The 18,082-nt window shown below is 48.9% G+C and overlaps 1 protein-coding gene across 5 annotated transcripts in view; it reads right to left on the bottom strand.

The window, feature by feature from the left end:
* DENND2A (DENN domain containing 2A) overlaps positions 1 to 18,082 on the bottom strand; it is a 102,736-nt gene that overhangs the window by 13,053 nt on the left and 71,601 nt on the right. For all 5 annotated transcript variants that reach the window (XM_086688650.1, XM_086688657.1, XM_086688661.1 and 2 more), the window contains 2 exons: positions 11,869 to 12,009; positions 10,018 to 10,166 (listed from right to left, as the gene is read on the bottom strand). In XM_086688650.1, coding sequence (XP_086544776.1) covers positions 10,018 to 10,166; positions 11,869 to 12,009 — 290 coding nt within the window. The remainder of the gene's footprint in view (positions 1 to 10,017; positions 10,167 to 11,868; positions 12,010 to 18,082) is intronic.

The raw sequence follows: 18,082 nt of genomic DNA, 5'->3' as shown, positions 1-18,082 counted from the left end.
TGTGAGAACACAGCCAAGAAAACGAGAAGAACGTTAAAAAATAAAGGAGGATAGTTAGGTGTAGAGTGGATTTTTTCAGACTATACTTTGCAGCCCATCATTGGGTCCTGAAATAATTTTAGTGGGTTGTGATCAGCATTAAAAACAACAAAAAAGGGGCACCTGGGTGGCTCAGTTGGTTGGGCGTTGGACTTTGGCTCAGGTCGTGATGTCACGGCTGGTGAGTTCGAGCCCCACATCGGGCTCTGTGCTCACAGCTGGGAGCCTGGAACCTGCTTCGGATTCTGTGTCTCCCTCTCTCTGCCCCTCCCCTGCTCACGCTCTGTCTTTCTCTCAAAAATGATAAACATTAAAAAAAAAAAAAACACACAACAGAAAGAAGAGACGAGAGAGTGTGCTGCAATGCGTTTCAGGTGTAACTATCTGTGTGTATGTATGTGGTGTTGGCATTGGGTCTGGACGTGAAATGCATTTCTCATCATGGTCTGTAATAAAAAGGGTCTGAAGCCAATGACTTGGACTGAAGAACTGGAGGTTGGAGGCAGGCGGACAGAGATGGTTCAACTGGAATTCTGGTATGTTCCATTTTTTACTGGGAGGTTGGCTTTCACTCCCAAGGGACTAGAGGGACCTTAAAGGAGACCGTAGGAAAGAATTCCCTGAATGAAGCCTCATATATGAAACCTGTCTCTTTTTACAGCACATCTGTTGTAAGCTCCTAAACAGGACTTGGAGGGAGAGTGGCGGGTCCCCACGGAGGGCGCTGTCTGGCGGGGTCCACCTCAGCCATCTCTGAGGCTCTCACTTTCCACTTGCTACCGGAAAATAAAAATGCAATGCTCACGCTGAAGAGTTCATTCACATTTTAGAGTTGTGGTTTAAGCACTTTTGACCCCAGGGAAGTTGTAAAATCACAGAAGTTTAAACCTGGAGCCACCTTAGAAATAGAGTTCATCTTTTGATTTTTTTTTTTTTTTTAAGTAAGCTTTATGTCCAACGTGAGGCTTGAACTCACAACCCTGAGGTCAAGAGTCCCTTGCTCCACTGACAGAGCCAGCCAGGCGTCCCTCCTTTGGAATTCTATAGCTAAAGAAACCTAGGCTGAGGCTGACCTCTGAATTCAGGGTGGGGAGCGAGGCGGCGCCCGGGGCCTGGAGGAAGTGAAGAGATCCCGAGAGAGGAATGGAGGCCTGAAGAGGCACACAGAGAGAAGCCTTTTGTGGTTTTCTCAGTTACTGCAATAGAAAAATAAATCAGTTTAACTTTTTTTTCCCAAGTCAAAGAAAAGGCCTTCTGCCCTTTTGCTTTCTTGTGGCCTCATGGTTGGAAGGAGAAAGCGCGATCGGTGGCTCGCTTCTCTCTGCTACTAGAGCTCCCTGTGGCTCCTAGGGGAACCCTAAGTGGGCGAGGCCCCCAGAGGTCAGGCAGGCCCCCGTTCAGCTGCGGGGAGTGTGCACCGGCTGCACAAAGAAGGCAGTTGGAACCGGTTAGGAAACACGATAGGCAGTGCCAGCGCTAGCCTCACACATACAGTGGGGGGATACGTGTTACTGAGGAAGATCAAATTCACTCTTGCGGCTGGAATGCACTGACCGAAAGGTCACCAGAATTCAATTCTGAAGGGGACCCACGATGACAACTCAGCCGGGTACCCCCTTGGCCATGTAGCTAGGCGCTGCCACTGCCGTTTCTCTGAACAAGTGGTTTCTGTTTGTTTTCAAATCATCTGATGTGCTGTTGCAGCTGGAGCCCAATGTTTCTGCACCTGGTTATCATTAGCACCTCCGGGCAGGCGCAAAGGGGGCCCGGTGTGCTCACGACAACAGGTGGGCAGGGCTGAGGAGTGTCTCATTCCTCTTGCTCACTAGCCCACACCAACACGCTAAAAACAAAACAAAACAGAACAAAAAAAAAAAAAAGCCCCAAAGGACAAAAATACACAACCCCCTCTTGAAATACTGGAAGGAAAGGTCAAATTCTGCTAAAGTACGGTGACAACTCTTCCCTCAAAATAAGTGGTAGAGGAGGAAAGAAGGGATTATTCTGAGTGTCGCTTGTGCTTTCCTCGGTCTCTGCTGCAAGTGGTAATGACATTTTATTCTCAGCCTCGTGAAGGTGAGTCTCCATGGGGGTGGGGGGTGGTCTCTTAGGAATATGGAAAGAACAGGTTTTGGTTTGGGGGACACACAGGATGACTTTTCAAGCAAGCTCGTCACATGCCCTCCCTGAGCGGCCTGCTGGTTGGAGGAGAGGCAGGGTTTTTGGAGGAAGTCCTAGGAAGAGAGCCCTCCCAGCTGGCTTGTGTTACGTGGGGGTGGAGGAAAGGAACACCAGCCTGCAGCTGGGATCAATTTGTACTAAAGCAGGGGAGGGAGATGATGCCCACGTGCGAGGCTGGCTGGGCCACAGGGTTTAAAGATGGGCACAGGGGAGAAGGGCCAGGTCCCAGAATGCTTTGCTACTTGGCAGTGCTTCACGAGGGTTGAAGCATTAGCTCAGAGCCACTGGGATGCGCCTGTGCGTGCTCAAGTTCTCCTGGACGGGGGTGCGACCAAGCCCCTGTGCCACAATGTGGGCTTACTATGTTCAGCAACCTTTCAACTCATCTGGGAACCAGAAAGAACAGAGCACAGAGCCTCCTGTAAAATGCTGCCAGAAAAGTCAACAATGAGTTTCCTGAGTTAGACAGACTCCCCAGGAATCTCAGGAATGATTCATCAGCATCTGTTAGTATCCCAAGCAAGGCATCTCTCCTGGTGCATCATTCCCAGGAAGTGGAGTGAAAGGCGAACTTCGGTCTGCTCTGGTGCCTGGGGAGACCTAGTGGGAGGTGGATGGCACCAGGCACTGGCTGCTATATTTCATTGCCGTACTTGTAAATCTGGAAGTGACGTGTAGCTGAATTAAAAAACAACAACAACAACAACATAGGCTGGGCCTCAAGAAAACTGGGCCAACTGGGTCTGCTACTCCCCGTATGCTCTCAGGTAAAAGCCCTGAACTTCCTCATCTATCAAATAAGTAAATGGAATAGATAATTTCTAAACTCCTTCCAGCAAAATGTTTACAAACTACAAATCTACGAGAGAAAGCCAGGAACTGGGAAGAGCTGGAAATTGAAAAGAACTACGCCTGGTCATCGGAAGACAATTCTAGGGCTCGTTAACGGAGATAGGACAGAACAGCAACAGGGAACTAACAGACAAAAGCAGTGGAGAGGTTTTGAGTCCTGGCAGTAAGTTCCAAAAAAGGCGATGACACAAAGCAAGCACGCCTGAGAGCATGTGACCCTGAGATGGGTTTGGAGTAGAAGACAATTTGTGGTTATGCTAGTCTCTTAATCCGGCTCCGCGTGTTATCTTCTTGGTGTTCATATGCCAACACAGGTAGTTGACGCTTCATATTTAATCAGACTGATGTCATTATGTTACTAGCACTGTATTTTTCATAGAATTTTGCTGATTTAAATGTATGTACCTCTGTCAGCCACGCTGAGGACCTCTGAAATAGTATCTTGTTTTTGTTTTGTTCTACTTTTTTTTTTTTTAGTGTTTATTTACTTTTGAGAGGGAGAGAGTGCAAGTAGGGCAGGGGCAGAGAGAGGGAGACAGAGGATCCAAAGGGGGCTCTGCGCTGACAGCAACGAGCCCGATGTGGGGCCTGAACCCACGAACTGCGAGATCATGACTTGAGCTTCAGCCATCCAAGGTGCCCCCTGAAGTAGTAGTTTGAATTTTTTTAAGCTTATTTATTTTTGAGAGAGAGAGAGAGAGAGAGAGAACAGGAGACACAGAATCCGAAGCAGGCTCCAGGCTCCAGGCTCCGAGCTGTCAGCACAGAGCCCGACATGGGGCCCAAACCCACAAACTGTGAGATCATGACCTGAGCCGAAGTCGATGCTCAACTGGCTGAGCCACCCAGGTGCCCCATGAATGCCAGGGCCACCAAGGGGGCAGCTACCAAAACTTCAGGTCGGCCTCAGGCAAGCTCATTGCCTAGAGAGGGCAGGCTCACAAACCCAACCTTGTCCCAGACGGTAAGCATTGCTGAGCACAACTGATTCTAGGCAGGACAGAGGACCTAGGCTTACAGAAACCGATGAAACCACGAACCGACAGGAGCACACAAAAGGATGAAAATGCACAGCCACCTACGAACTTATCTGTGTAGTTACCCAGGTGTGGAAGGCAAGGCGCAAACTCCAGTATGTGTCAAGATTTGACCACCTGATCCTACTTATCATCAGCCAACAGTCCCTTGGCTTCTAGCCTTCATGTACTCCAGAAAGATAAAAGTGAATTTCTTAAATGTTAAAAATCTGTCCCATCTAAAACTTTTGTACAGATTTGTTTATGTGCAGCTCTGACTTCACTATTCAGCCTGGTCTGTAGAGATAGTCAAAACTTTGGGAATTGAAATTAATAAACTAAAAAACAAAATGTTTACCATCGGGGCAATGAAGAAAGGGGTATGAGCAAATATTTAGTTGGGTTGCTATGACGACAGAACAAGCCATCACAACAGCATTCTTTCCTTTCCATCTGTCAAAACTTCGGCTTGACAGGCCCTTAAGAAACACTCAGGGTCCACCCTGAAGATGAAACGGAGCAAAAATGTTATTCTAAGTTTGATAGATTTTTGGCCTGACTTAAAACTCTTTCATAACTCATTCAGCATTTGCCACAAGTCCCTGCTATTTCCGCCTGCAGTGCGCAGACTCCCCGGCAATGAAGACTGAGAACGCTGTGTGGCAGGGGAGGGAATGGCGGCATGACTACGGGCCTAATGCAGGCCCCCGTCCACCCTGGGATGCCACGCGGCCATTCCCGGAGCTTGGGGCATGTCCTGCTCTCATGCGCTGTTCTGCGGTGTCACAAGGTTTGGGAGGAATCAGGAGAACGGGAGGCTTGCTTCAACGTCTGGCTGGACAGGGCTGGAAATGGGAGCATGCGCGGTGGGGGGGGGGGAGTACTGTGCCCAGTAAGGAGGAGGAAAGCCCCCCCCACCCCACCTCCCGCCACGGGAGCTTATGCGGGAGGCTCTCTTCCCGCACCTTCCCAGGTCACACAACTTGCAGCCAGCCACTGTCCCCCAAGCCCTAGTTTGTCATGGCCTGGCCAGAGAACCCTTCAGTTCCTTATGGCTCTTTGCCCGTAAATCAGGCAGCTTTAGGTGCACACAGATTGGTCCTGGAGGGACAGCTGGGAAGCAGAGCAGGATGGAGAGGACAACATGGCTTCTGGCTTTTTCACGCAGCAGCGTCACAGGTGTGATGTTCTTTGGTGGAGTTTCTGTGCTTTGATCATTAGCTATGTCACTTTTTTCTTTTTTAAAAAAGAATTTATTATTTATTAAAACAAATTTTTTTCATGTTTACTTTTTTAGCGACAGAGACAGAGCAGGGGCATGAGAGGGGCGGGGAGAGAGGGAGACACAGAAGCAGACCGAAGCAGGGTCTAGGCTCTGAGCTGTCAGCAGAGCCCGATGCAGGGCTCAAACTCAGGATCCGTGAGATCATGACCTGAGCTGACGTTGGACGCTTAAATGCTGAGCCACTGGGGTGTCCCTATTTTATTTCTTATTTTAGAGAGAGAGAGAAAGAGAGGGAGAGGGAAAGAGACAGAGCTCAGCACAGAGCCCACCCGATGTGGGGCATGATCCCACAACCCTGGAATTAAGACCTGAGACGAATCAAGTCGGGACGCTCAACAGACTGAGCCACTGAAACGCCCCACGATTTTATTTTTAAGTAATTTCTACACCCAATGTGGGGGTCGAACTTACAACCCTAATGATCGAGTCACATGCGCCACTGACTGAGTCAGCCAGGCATCCCAGCGATGTCACTTTCTTACAGGTGAGCCAGGCTTCCCTGTACTGGCTTAGCTGGCCTGTTAGGGAAGGGGTCACAACCAAGAAACCCAAAACTGAGGCCTCCAGAAGTAGACCGTTTAAGCTGTAAAAGGAGGTGCAGAGGGCCCCAACTTTGGGCACAGTCTAGGTCAGAGGCCTGGGAATCCTGGAGAGGACCCACAACATGGTGTGTATTTGTCTCTAACCCAAGTGATGTTAAGAGGGGCATTCAATGAGCACACAGTTATTTCGGCATCACACCAGCTCTGAAGTGTCTAGGATTAGAATCTCAGATGCCAAGTAGCTGGGACAGGCTTCCCAGGTGATTTCTACTGAACAGATCAACCTGGGAGAGGAGAGAGCCTACCGAGGGCAGGGAGATGTGGGCTGGCAGTGCTGACCTTCCCTCATCAGTGTGTTCACAGAGTCAGGCATCACTTGAGCTGGAGAGGTCCTGCAGAAATTAGATGATCCCTCCCCCACGGCACAGCTGGACACACGAGGTGGTCATCCCCGGGGACGCTTTGGAAAGCACAGGATGCCTGAGGAGGGGAGTCCTGGGTCAGGAATGGGACCCTTAGCAGGTTCTGGGCCAGGGTCACTGGGAGGGCAAGGCACAAAGGAGCACAGTCCCAGGAGGCCCAGAGCACTCTGACCGTGCAACCGGGAGTTTCAGAGCTAGGAGAGAGTGTGGGGGTCATCTGGACCCACCTGCCTCTCCAGGCCCCAGATGAAGGCCATAAGAGAGGGAGGGCCTGGGGAGAAAACCACAGAAGTCTCAGCTTCTTCCGTAGACAATTCTAGCCTAACTGCCAAGCACAAACGGGTCTTAATGGCATGTTTTTAAAAAGACTTTCCTTATGGGGGCGTCTGGGTGGCTCAGTCGGTTAAGTGTTTGACTTAGGCTCAGGTCATGATCTCATGGTTTGTGAGTTCGAGACCCACATCGGGCTCTGTGCTGACAGCTCGGAGCCTGGAGCCTGCTTCGGATTCTTTGTCTTCTTCTCTCTCTGCCCTTCCCCCACTTGTGCTCTCTCTCAAAAATAAATAAATGTAAAAAAAAAAAAAAAAAAAGACTTTCCTTATAGATTTCTGTAGGTGGGGTCACAGGCACGGCCACCCTGCACCCTACCTCCCCCCCCCCCCCCCGACCAAATGAGGCCAGCTCCTCCTCCTTCCTTCTCATTTTCTCTGGAGCCAGGCTGCCTGTGTCCCAGCTCTTCCACTAACCTCTGGCTTGCTTGAGCAAAGTGTCTTAACCTGTGTGTGCTTCTTAGTTTCCTAATAATAGAAGCTATGTGATTGAGTTGTCAGAAGCCTGAAAGAATACAGGTCAAACCCTTCCAAGAGCCTGGCCCAGAGGCAACATTCCAGTGCTCCTGACGGTTGCCTGTTGTTACTGTCCTCTGGCTCCTGCCTGCTGTGTTTCCTTCTTTTCCAGCCTCAGCTCTGTGGGCCTTTATTTATTTATTTTTCCACCTCTTCAGGTCTGCATGGAACTCGTGTTGGATAGAAACATAAGTTATTGGGTAAGAGAGAGAACACTGTGAGCCATTTGTAACAGGAAAAGTATGGGCTGCCTTTGGGGCCAACATGACACGGGAGCCCAAGCAGGTCAGAATGACGAGGGACCTGGGTGCAGACAAGCCCTTGTTTCATAAATGAGGAGACCCAAGGCCAACGGTGGAGGATGTTCAGGCTTCCTCTCTCCTGGGGGTGGGGGGGTGGGTGGGACACCTCTAGGCCCCACGTCCTGTGTGATGAGAGATGGGCGTGCAAGTCTGAAGGCCATGAAGGGTTTAAAAATGTAATTAAGGTACTTTCCATACACACACACAGCAGTTAGCTGCACTGTGGCCCAACCCTGGACCCAAGGACAGCACCAACGTTCTCCATGTCCCTGCAGCATCCACAGCTGCCATCTTACCCCTCTCCCCCCTCATGGGTGTTTGCTTGTCCAAGGGACTAAGTCTCTACCGGCAGAATACCAGGCATCATGGAAGGTGGGGACACTCCAAGTGCCTCCAGTCTGACCACACTGGTGACCTGTCTTCCCCACAAAGCTGCCCCAGAGCAGGAGGGGAGGGGATGGTAGAACTAACAAGATGCAGCCACTGGGCAGGGTCCATTTATAGCAATGGGGCTCCTTCGCTTTCCTTTGTCTCCTTAGAGCAGTTCTGTGGGAGGGGCTTTAACCCATCAACCCAGAAATGTGTCCAGGGAGGGGGTGGGGGGGCGAGGTGGTGGTCTCCTCCCAGAGATCTCTGTCCTGAGCCCTTCCAGCTGTCTTGGTCCCCTAAGCCTGACACATCCACTCTGTTGCCCTTCAGGGATGCATTTGTCTTTGACCCTCTCTGTTCTCACCTTCTCTCTTGCATTGTACTTTGACAAGAAAAACAGATGATATTTTGTGTTCTCCTCTGCCCGAGAGGAAGCCTGGGGAGGGCACACTCCTCTCCAGCCATGCCCATCTTCCTGGATATTTTCTCAGGCTGGACCTTCCTGAGCCTAACACATTCAGCCCAGAAGCAAGCTCCTCAGGGGACTGTCTGGTTCCATCTCCAATCCTGGTGGGCAGCACGTTTACTTGGCTGGCAATCACTTCTAGCCTAGGCCTTTCTGAGATTCTCCACTCTCCCCTCCCCCATGGCCGAGGCTGAGAATTCTACTTCTGGGGGACAGAGTGGGGCTTCCAGAGAATACAGACAGCTACTAGAATGTCCATGAAATCCGACCCTGGCCACTGAAGGGTTATTACTCCTCCTCAGCTCCCAGAGCCCCAACCTTGAGAACTCTCCCGTCTGAACTCCCCAGTGCCCAGCGAGCTTGGAGAGCTGCCCGCGCCCAGCAGAGTGCAGGCCCGCTTCCTGAGCGGACCCCAGTGCACAGGGAGTGCAAAACCACGACAGTAAAAGTGAATAGCTCCCTAAAGGCCAGGGTGGGATCGGGCTGGGAATAGCCAAGTGGCTGCTATCCAGAGAGGAGCATCACCAAGATGACCAGATGGGCTGGCGCGGGAGGAGAGGACTGGATTCCATTTCCTACCACATTCCTGATGAACTCCACGTTCATACCTTCTGTCCTTGCCATTCCTCTTTCCCTGTTCCTCTTCCTCCCCTTTGTTTTCCAGACTTGGGAGTCAGATTTCCTCTGCAAACCACGGTTCTTTAATTTTTGTGTTTTTGGCATTTCTTCTCTCCAGATGGACTCCTCGGTTGGCCTCATCTGCTTTCACTGGTTGGCTGGCCCATCTCTGACTGGGTCCCACATCTCAGCCCCTCGTGGAGTTTCACTCACTACCCGTGCCGCTGTGCCCTCAGCTCCAAAGCAAAGAAGGCTCTGATTCGGTATTTTGAAAGGAGGAAAATGCCAGGAATTCTTTTTTTTTTTTCTTCCTAGTTTAGAATTAACTCGAATCCCTACCTGTATCTCCTGGCTCTTCCTTGCTTTGTGACATGGGCTTTGCAAATCACTTAGTGTGACCCATAGGACGTGGGGGGCATCCTACCAAGCAGCAAGCAGGTGTGTGTGACTCTGTGTAATTTATTTTAGCACTGAGAGGAGGGGGCGCCTTTGGGATACATCTGTGCTCTAGCACAACCCTGAAGCCGTCTGTGAACCTTGGCTCCCTGCCTCCTCCTGGGCCTTCCTCTCTGGGCTCAGCTGCAGCCAACGGCTTTGCAGTTCCTGAAGGTGTCATGCTCGGCCTCCGGCCTCCTTGCCTTGCTCCTTTCGCCTGGAATGTGCTTTCTACTTGCTGTTAGTCTTAGGACTCAGCCAGAACTGGCTTCCTCTGAGGAGGAGGGCCCTCCTCCTGTCTAGAACACACTGCTCTGGTAAGCCTTTACAACACAGTACTGGGTGGTCTGCTCAGTTCTAGAACCGTCGGTCCCCCAGCACACGGCAGAGCGCCCAGCACTCAGTGGAACGGGTGGAAGGCAGGCTGCAAATCAGGTAAGTGTGTAGGGAGGCGTGGGCTTACCCGGCGTTTCAGAACCGCTGTGCCTTACAGATGTCCACTCCTCGCTGCCCACTGACCCGCACTCTTCCCTCAGGGTGCTTCCTTGGCAGTCCCCGACAATCACCTGCCCTACACGTGCCAGCCAGCCCGAGACCGACGGTCATTCAGACACTTTATTTAGTAGGAGAGGCCACGGTTGGTACCTGAGCTTGTCTGCGATGAAGATGACCCTCCTTTCCAGAAGCAGGGAGGCAAAAACACAGAGCAGGTGGCGGACGCTGAGAGAGGAGAAGAGAGACTCAAAGTCTACGTGTTCGAGCCGGGAGTCCAGCGGGCGGCACAGTTCAATCACCTGCCGGGGAACAGGAGCAGCCGTGAGGAGGGGCCGCACCCCAGGCCGGGGGCTCTGAGGTCCTCAGCAGGGCGCACCCACTGGCAGGTGAAAAGGGAAAGGAAACAAGGAAGACAAGGAAGGCGACTGGGGAAAAGAAAGATCCTAGGAGACTGGGGGAGCAGGTACACTTGGAAGTGACTCTGTCGCAGTTGAGTGTGAGGAAAGTTCGGATGGAGGTGGAGACATAGGGTGGCTCAGTCAATGGCCCTTGACCCAAAATGGCGGCTGGCTCTGGCTGGCGATGACATATGTGGACCACGCCCCTCCCTGGAAGTGCCATGACTGTTGCTATCCCATCACTTAGAGTCCCACAGGGAAGTGTCTGCCTCACAAGGGAATATTACCTGCTGGAATGGAGTCACGGGCTCACGCAGAAGAACCAAAAGATCCAAGCAACACTTTCAAGACTCACCTCCTCTAGAAGGCATTTCTCAGTGAGCCCAACCCCATACCAGTCCCTTCCCTATGATGTGTCTTACAGCTTGTATGTTCAGTGGGCATACTTTCTCATTCTGTACTTGTTGAAATGTTCCCAAATTCATCTCAAGTCAACTACTCCTGGGTGTGCTTTTCTTCTTTTTTTTATTTCTTTTTTTTAAATGTTTATTTATTTTCGAGAGAGGGAGAGAGAGAGACAGAAAGAGCGCACACGAGTGGGGTTCGGTAGAGAGAGAGAGGGAGATACAGATTCTGAAGCAGGCTCCAGGCTTCAAGCGGGCAGTGCAGAACCCGACGCGGGGCTCAAACTCACAAACCGTGAGATCATGACCTGAGCCAAAGTCGGACGTGTAACTGACTGAGCCACCCAGGCGTTCCTGTTTTTCTCTTTTAATAGCTGACTCCTTCACAGTGAGCAGAGACCAGTGTTTTACTCTGAGCACCATGCCTGCCCGGTGTTGCCCACACAGTGGGGCACGTTAATGTTAATATCCCTATGGCCAAGTCGCCTGTATCTGGTATAGGACAGTGCAAGACTCTCCAGCAACAGGGAGAATGCTTCTCTCTGCTCTGGGAAAATGAGTTGTGGCAGAATATCCCCTCCCCATCTTCCCCTCCCCATCCTCCCCTCCCCTGTCTCCAGAGGTGACTTTGCTTTTTCAAGGGCTTTTGGAAATAAATAGATACTCAGGCAGGATGGGATGTACCTTCTGATGTCCACAGAGCCATATAAAAGGAATGGGAAGGAGAAAAACAAAATCCTGCATTCAATCCCAACCCAGCCAAGGAGGGGAACATGCCTCAAAGTCCTAGACAGATGAAAAAAAAGGAGTACCTGAACTTGTCTTCCCTGAAAATAATCTATCTTACAATATGAAGTTATAGAGGTGACAGAGACCAAAAACATAAATGGGTTCAAATGCTATCTATGAGAGTAATGGGCTATTAAGAGTAGCTAAGGATGTTCAATGCAGGTCCCTAATCTGTGGGGCCAAGGTCATGCAAAGAAACACCATATACTGCCATGACATCGCTGGGGATGCTGTCTGGGAATGAATCCTCGAATGGATAGACAGGACTTGGGGTGGATTTTACATGCACCTGAATGTGACATCAGGCGATGAGACAGACCACTGAAAGCCAGCCCCTTGCTTGGTTTACTGGGACTTGGCTGTCTGGGCCATTCTCTCCTCTAGGAGACAATAGGAATCTGATGGCTTACCTCAGTTCCTGATCCTGGCAAGAAGTTCTTGACGACGATGGTCTTGCCCAGTGCTGGGAAAGGGGCCTCCATGACACTCCTCATGAGGGGCTGTACCAGGGCAGGAGAGATGCCTCGTCGCTTTTCCACCTCATCCAAGATCTGCAAGGGTCACCAAAGCAGCTTAGCTATCCTGATGTCAGGGTGCCAAGGTATTGCTCTGTTCTCGATGAAGTGGGCCCACCACAGCGACTGAAGAATTATGGGGAAGCCCTGCTGTCCTCATCAGGCCAAACTTTAAGCGTCTTTCACCCCATACGGTTTTGTCCCAAATCTCCTTTCTGTGTACCCCTCCTCTGCCTTGTGCCTTTGCAGTTCTTTCCACCAAAGGGGTGAAGTTCCTTGACCCGCTTGACTTTGGGTTTGGACATGTAACTTACTGGGCTAACATATGCATTTTTAATGGGAGCGATATTGTCCCTAAGGGGATAAAAATTGGTTCTTGGGGGTGGTGATGAAGAAAACTTAGATACTATAATGGTTTGTAGCCTTTTAAGGGGCGACAGTACATAAAAAGATATACAGTATATCTGTGGATTTAAAGTCTCTCTGGGGGTAGCCATTAGGGAAATGCAAACACAAGCCACAATAAGATTCCACTTAACACGCATTAGGAGGGCTAAAACCAAAAGACGGACAATAGTAAGTGTTGGCAAGGAAGTGGAGACATTGGAACCCTCATGCACTGATGGTGGGAATGTAAAATAGCTAAACAGTCTGGCAGTACCTTAAAAGGTTAAACACAGTGTTACCATATGACTTAGCAATTACATTTCTAGACATTTACCCAACAGACATGAAAACATACGTCCACACAAAAACTGGCACATTCATGTTCACAGCAGGGGCACCTGGGTGGCTCAGTCAGTTGAGCCTCCGACTTCGGCTCAGGTCATGATCTCATGGTTCGTGAGTTCGAGCCCCACGTCGGGCTCTGTGCTGACAGCTCAGAGCCCGGAGACTGCTTCGGATTCTGTGTCTCCCTCTCTCTGCCCCTTCCCCGCTCATGCTCTGTCTCTCTCTGTCTCTCAAAGATGAATAAACATTAAAAAAAAATAAAAAAAAAAACCCTATTATTCACTGTAGCCAAAAAGGGGAAATAACCTAAATGTCCATCAGCTGAAGAGTGGATAAACACAATGTGATGTTCCATTATATGCCATAGTCAGCCACTACAGGGAATGAGATACTGGTTCATACTCTAGCAGGGATGAACCTTGAAAATACTAGGCTAAGTCAAAGACCCGAGTCACAAAAGGCTACTTCTTGTATGATTCCATTTGGATAAAAACTCCAGAAGAGACAAATCCATACAGACGGAAAGCAGACTGCTTTCTGGAAGTAGAAAGTGACTGCTACTGGGTATAGGGGTTTCTATAAAAATGTTGATAAAAATGTCCTATAATTGTGGTGATAATTACACAACTGTGTGGATGTGCTAAAGGGTGAATTTTATGGTTTACAAACTTCATCTCAATAAAACTGTTATTCTAAAAGGTCTAAATGTAAGACCCTCCATAATCTAGTTGTGGATCAAAGAGTTTTAATAAAAATGCCATTTATAGGGGTACCTGGGTGGCTCAGTCAGTTGAGCATACATTTTTTTTGTTTATTTAGAGAGAGAGAGAGAGAGAGAGAGAGAGAGAGAAAACACAAATGGGGGAGGGGCAGAGAGAGGGAGACACAGAATCCGAAGCAGGCTTCAGGCTCTGAGCTATCAGCACAGAGCCCGACACAAGTATTGAAGACAGGAGCTGTGAGATCATGACCTGATGCTTAACCGGCTGAGACACCCAGGTGCCCCATCTCTCTCTCTTTTTTTTTTAATGTTTATTTATTTTTGAGGAGGGGGACAGAGAGAGAGGGAGACAGAAAATCCGAAGTGGGCTCTGTGCTGACAGCAGAGAGAGCAGAGAACTCGATGCAGGGCTCGAACTTACTAACCGTGAGATCATGACCCGAGCCTGATGCTTAACCGAATGAGCCACCCAGGTGCCCCAAGCATGGAACTCGTGATTTTGGCTCAGATCTTGACCTCACAGTTTGTGAGACTGAGCCCTGCATCGGGCTCTGTGCTGACAGCACGGAGCCTGCTTGGGATTCTCTCTCCCCCTCTCTGTTCCTCCCCTACTCACGCTCTCCTTTTCTTTCTCTCAAAATAAACAAATTAACTTAAAAAACCCATTTATAATAATATCACGTGTAGGTATTGAACTCTTGAAATATGGCTAGTCTGAACTGAGATGTGTGTTATAAATGTAAAAACACTCAGTAGATTTCAAAATACAGAATTAAGAATGTAAAATATCAATGACTATATTGATGAAGTGCTGAAATACTAGTATTTTAGATATGTGGGTTAAATAAAATTTCTTATTAAAATTAAAAAGATTGTACGTGTGGCAGTTCCTCAAAAAATTAAATATAGAATTACCCTACCATCCAGGAATTTCACACTTAAAAGGGTATGTACTCCCAAAATTTGAAAGCAGGGACTCAGACATCTGAATGGCCATTTTCAGGTTAGCATAATTCACAATATCTAAAAGGTGGGAACAACACAAATGTCCATCTATGGATAAACAGATAAAGAAAATGTGATATATACAAGCAATAGACTGTTATTCAGCCTTAAAAAGGAAGGAAATTCTGACATATGCTCCAATATGGATAAAGTTTGAGGACATATGCTAACGTGATAGAAGTCAGTCACAACAGGATAAATATATGACTTCATTTACATGAGATCCTGGAGTAGTCAGACTCACACAGACAGAAAGTAGTATGGTGGGTGCCAGGGGCTGGGAGGGGAAGGGAACGGGGAGGTTAGTGTTGAATGGGTGCAGAATTTTAATTCAGGATGGTAAAAAAATTCTGGAGATGGATGATGGTGACAGTTGCACACAATGTGAATGAACATAATGCTAATCAACTGCACACTTAAAATGGCTAAAATAGGGGTGCCTGGCTGGCTCAGTCGGTAGAGCAAGAGAGTCTTGATCTTGGGGTTGTAAGTTCAAACCCCACATTGGGTATAGAGATTACTTAAACATAAAATCTTAAGGGGCGTCTGGGTGGCTCAGTCAGTTAAGCATCCGACTTTGGCTCAGGTCGTGATCTCCGGGTTTGTGAGTTCGAGCCTCACGTTGAGCTCTGTGCTGACAGCTCAGAGCCTAGAGCCTGCTTTGGATTCTGTGTGTGTGTCTCTCTCTCTGCCCTTCCCCTGCTCATGCTTGGTCTCTCTCTGTCTCTCTCAAAAATAAACATTAAAAAAAAAAAATTAAAAAAAATAAAATCTTAAAAAATGGCTAAAATAGTGACTTCTATGTTATGTATATTTTAGCACAATAAAAAAATAATATGACAAAAAAATTAAAAAGAATTTTATGAGGGGAGGCCATGAAGGAGGAAAAAATCTTTTTTAATTTTTTTTATTTTTTAATGTTTATTTATTTTTGAGACGGAGAGAGTGCAAGAGAGGGAGGGGCAGAGAGAGGGAGACACAGAATGGGAAGCAGGCTCCAGGCTCTGAGCTGTCAGCACAGAGCCCGACACGGGGCTCGGACTCACAGACCACAAGATCACGACCTGAGCCAAAGTCGGACATTCAATCGAGTGAGTTTCCCGGGTGCCCCAAAGGGAAAAAAAAAATCTTAGAACTCTGGCTAGGTGGCAATAACAAAAGGATGAAGAATTCTGAGGCAGAGGTGACAGCGTGCCAGGTCTAAGCCTAGGCCTCGGGAAGGCTGCCTTGCGTGTCTCCGCGGCCTTCTGGGGCTTCTGCCACAGCCCCGAGAACTGCTGGAGGGGCGCACAGGCCAGCTCGCCGTCCAAGGAGGATGACAGACATGTGAGCCAGCCCCAGCCCCAGCCTTGCAGCCTACAGCAGAGACCAGGCAGCCCAGGTCAGCCAGCCCCCGGCCCGCCCACAACGCAAGAGCGAGCCCAGGGGTGGGGGGAAGGGGGAGATGAGCTGAGCTGAGCCCCGGCCGACCTGCAGGTCTGTAAGAATAAATGATTGCTGCTTTAAGCTACTGTGGTTTGTTACAAAGTGTGACTGTGGTCATATTTAATGATATACCTTTCTTCAGAGATTCTGAGAGGTGTTCCTTTTTTTTTAATGTTTATTTTTGAGCTGGTGGGGGGGGGACAGCGTGCGCAGGACAGCGGCAGAGAGAGAGGGAGACAGAAGATCTGAAGCTGACTCCAAGCTGACAGCAGACAGCCCGATGTGGGGCTCGAACCCATGAACCATGAGACCATGACCTGAGCTGAAGTTATACACTTAACCGAATGAACCACCCAGGCACCCCTGAGAGCTATTCTTCTTTTTCTTTTTATATTTTATTCATTTTTTGAGAGAGAGAGACAGAGAGACAGAGGCAGAGACAGAGCACAAGTGGGGGAGGGGCAGAGAGAGAGGGAGACACAGAATCCAAAGCAGGCTCCAGGCTCTGAGCCGTCAGCACAGAGTCAGATGCAGGGCTCGAACCCACAAACTGTGAGATCATGACCTGAGCCGAAGTCAGTTGCTTAACCGACTGAGCCACCCAGGCACCCCTGAGAGCTGTTCTTCTTAAAGACGATTCCTCTTTCTTTGTTTTTTGTTTTTGTTTCTTAAGTAGTCTCCAGGCCCAGTGTAGGGCTCACAACCCTGACCTCACAACCCTGAGATCAAGAGCTGCATGCTCTACCAACTGGGCCAGCCAGGCGCCTCTGATTCCTTTTTCTGTACAAAAGGACAATTTGTCATTTTAGTCATCCTTGTCCCTCACCTGGAAATAGGCCGAGTTTATAGAGATCAGTTTGCTAAAGCTCTGTTTCTGGTTCTATCCAGCATATTTGCTGTGTGGTCTTTGGCAAGTTATCATACACACCCTTCAATATCCCCAGTAACAAAACTACCATGAAAACACAGAACTGCACACATACAGTATGTTAATACGTTTACTTGCTTGTCAGCCCCTGTCCACGACAAAACAACGGGGCTCATGTGAATTCCAAAGCTGCCACTGGACGCTAGACTAACTCATGGGAGCGGTTCCACTTCTCCCTTTCATAAGCATTCTCTGAACAGCAAAAGCTGTGACCTACAGCCTTATTTCCATGTTTAAAACCCCCTGGGCAGGGTGGGGAGGGGGGGGCGCCTGGGTGGTTCAGTCTGACTTTGGCTCAGGTCATGATCTTGTGGTTTACGGGTTTGAGCTCCATGTCAGGCTCTGTGCTGACAGCTCAGAGCCTGGAGCCTGCTTTGTGGATTCTGTGTCTCCCTCTCTCTCTGCCCCTCCCCTGCTCATACTCTCTCTCTCTCTCTCTCTCTCAAAAATAAATAAAACATTAAAAAACAAATTTAAACAACCCCTTCGGAAAGACCCACATGAGCAGCAATGCATAGCTTTCCTAGAGTCTGCAAATGACCAACTTCAATGTGAAAGGCTTACCACCTCACTGGAGTGGAGGGAGGAACACAGACAAGTTGATATCATCCTTTATTTCTAACAGACTTGAATAGAAGTATAAGTTCTACCAAGGCAAGAGGTTACACCAGATCAGTAGAAGTCAGGCTTCCTCTGTGTATAAGTGGACGGTGGGCAGGAAGTAGACTTATTTCAGAATGATTTTAGGAAATGCTGCTTTCCATCCATGGACAGTAGACATAGGACTTCAGTTCTCAAAAGAAAGCTCAGACTAAAATATATGCTCAAGGGGCGCCTGGGTGGCACAGTCGGTTAAGCGTCCGACTTCAGCCAGGTCACGATCTCGCGGTCCGTGGGTTCGAGCCCCGCGTCGGGCTCTGGGCTGATGGCTCAGAGCCTGGAGCCTGTTTCCAATTCTGTGTCTCCCTCTCTCTCTGCCCCTCCCCCGTTCATGCTCTGTCTCTCTCTGTCCCAAAAATAAATTAAAAACGTTGAAAAAAAATTAAAATATATGCTCAAGAAGAACTTAAAATCAATTTATGGATTAGATGGTCATGTCTCGTTAATGTAGGAAATGAATGTTGGATTATACCTAATATTTAAGATTATCATATATGATAGTAATTAGCTTCTCTCTACCCACCGAATAGTAGAATGGATGAGCCAATTCAATACAGCAGTTCCTAGGTCTTGATACATTGGCTTATCTTCCCCAAAAGAGGACCAAATTACATTAAGGATTTTGATAGATTTAGAGC

This window comes from Puma concolor, chromosome A2, assembly GCF_028749965.1.
Source record: "Puma concolor isolate L17-30 chromosome A2, mPumCon1.1.hap2, whole genome shotgun sequence".
Taxonomy (NCBI): domain Eukaryota; kingdom Metazoa; phylum Chordata; class Mammalia; order Carnivora; family Felidae; genus Puma; species Puma concolor.
This window is presented reverse-complemented; position numbering and strand designations above follow the sequence as displayed.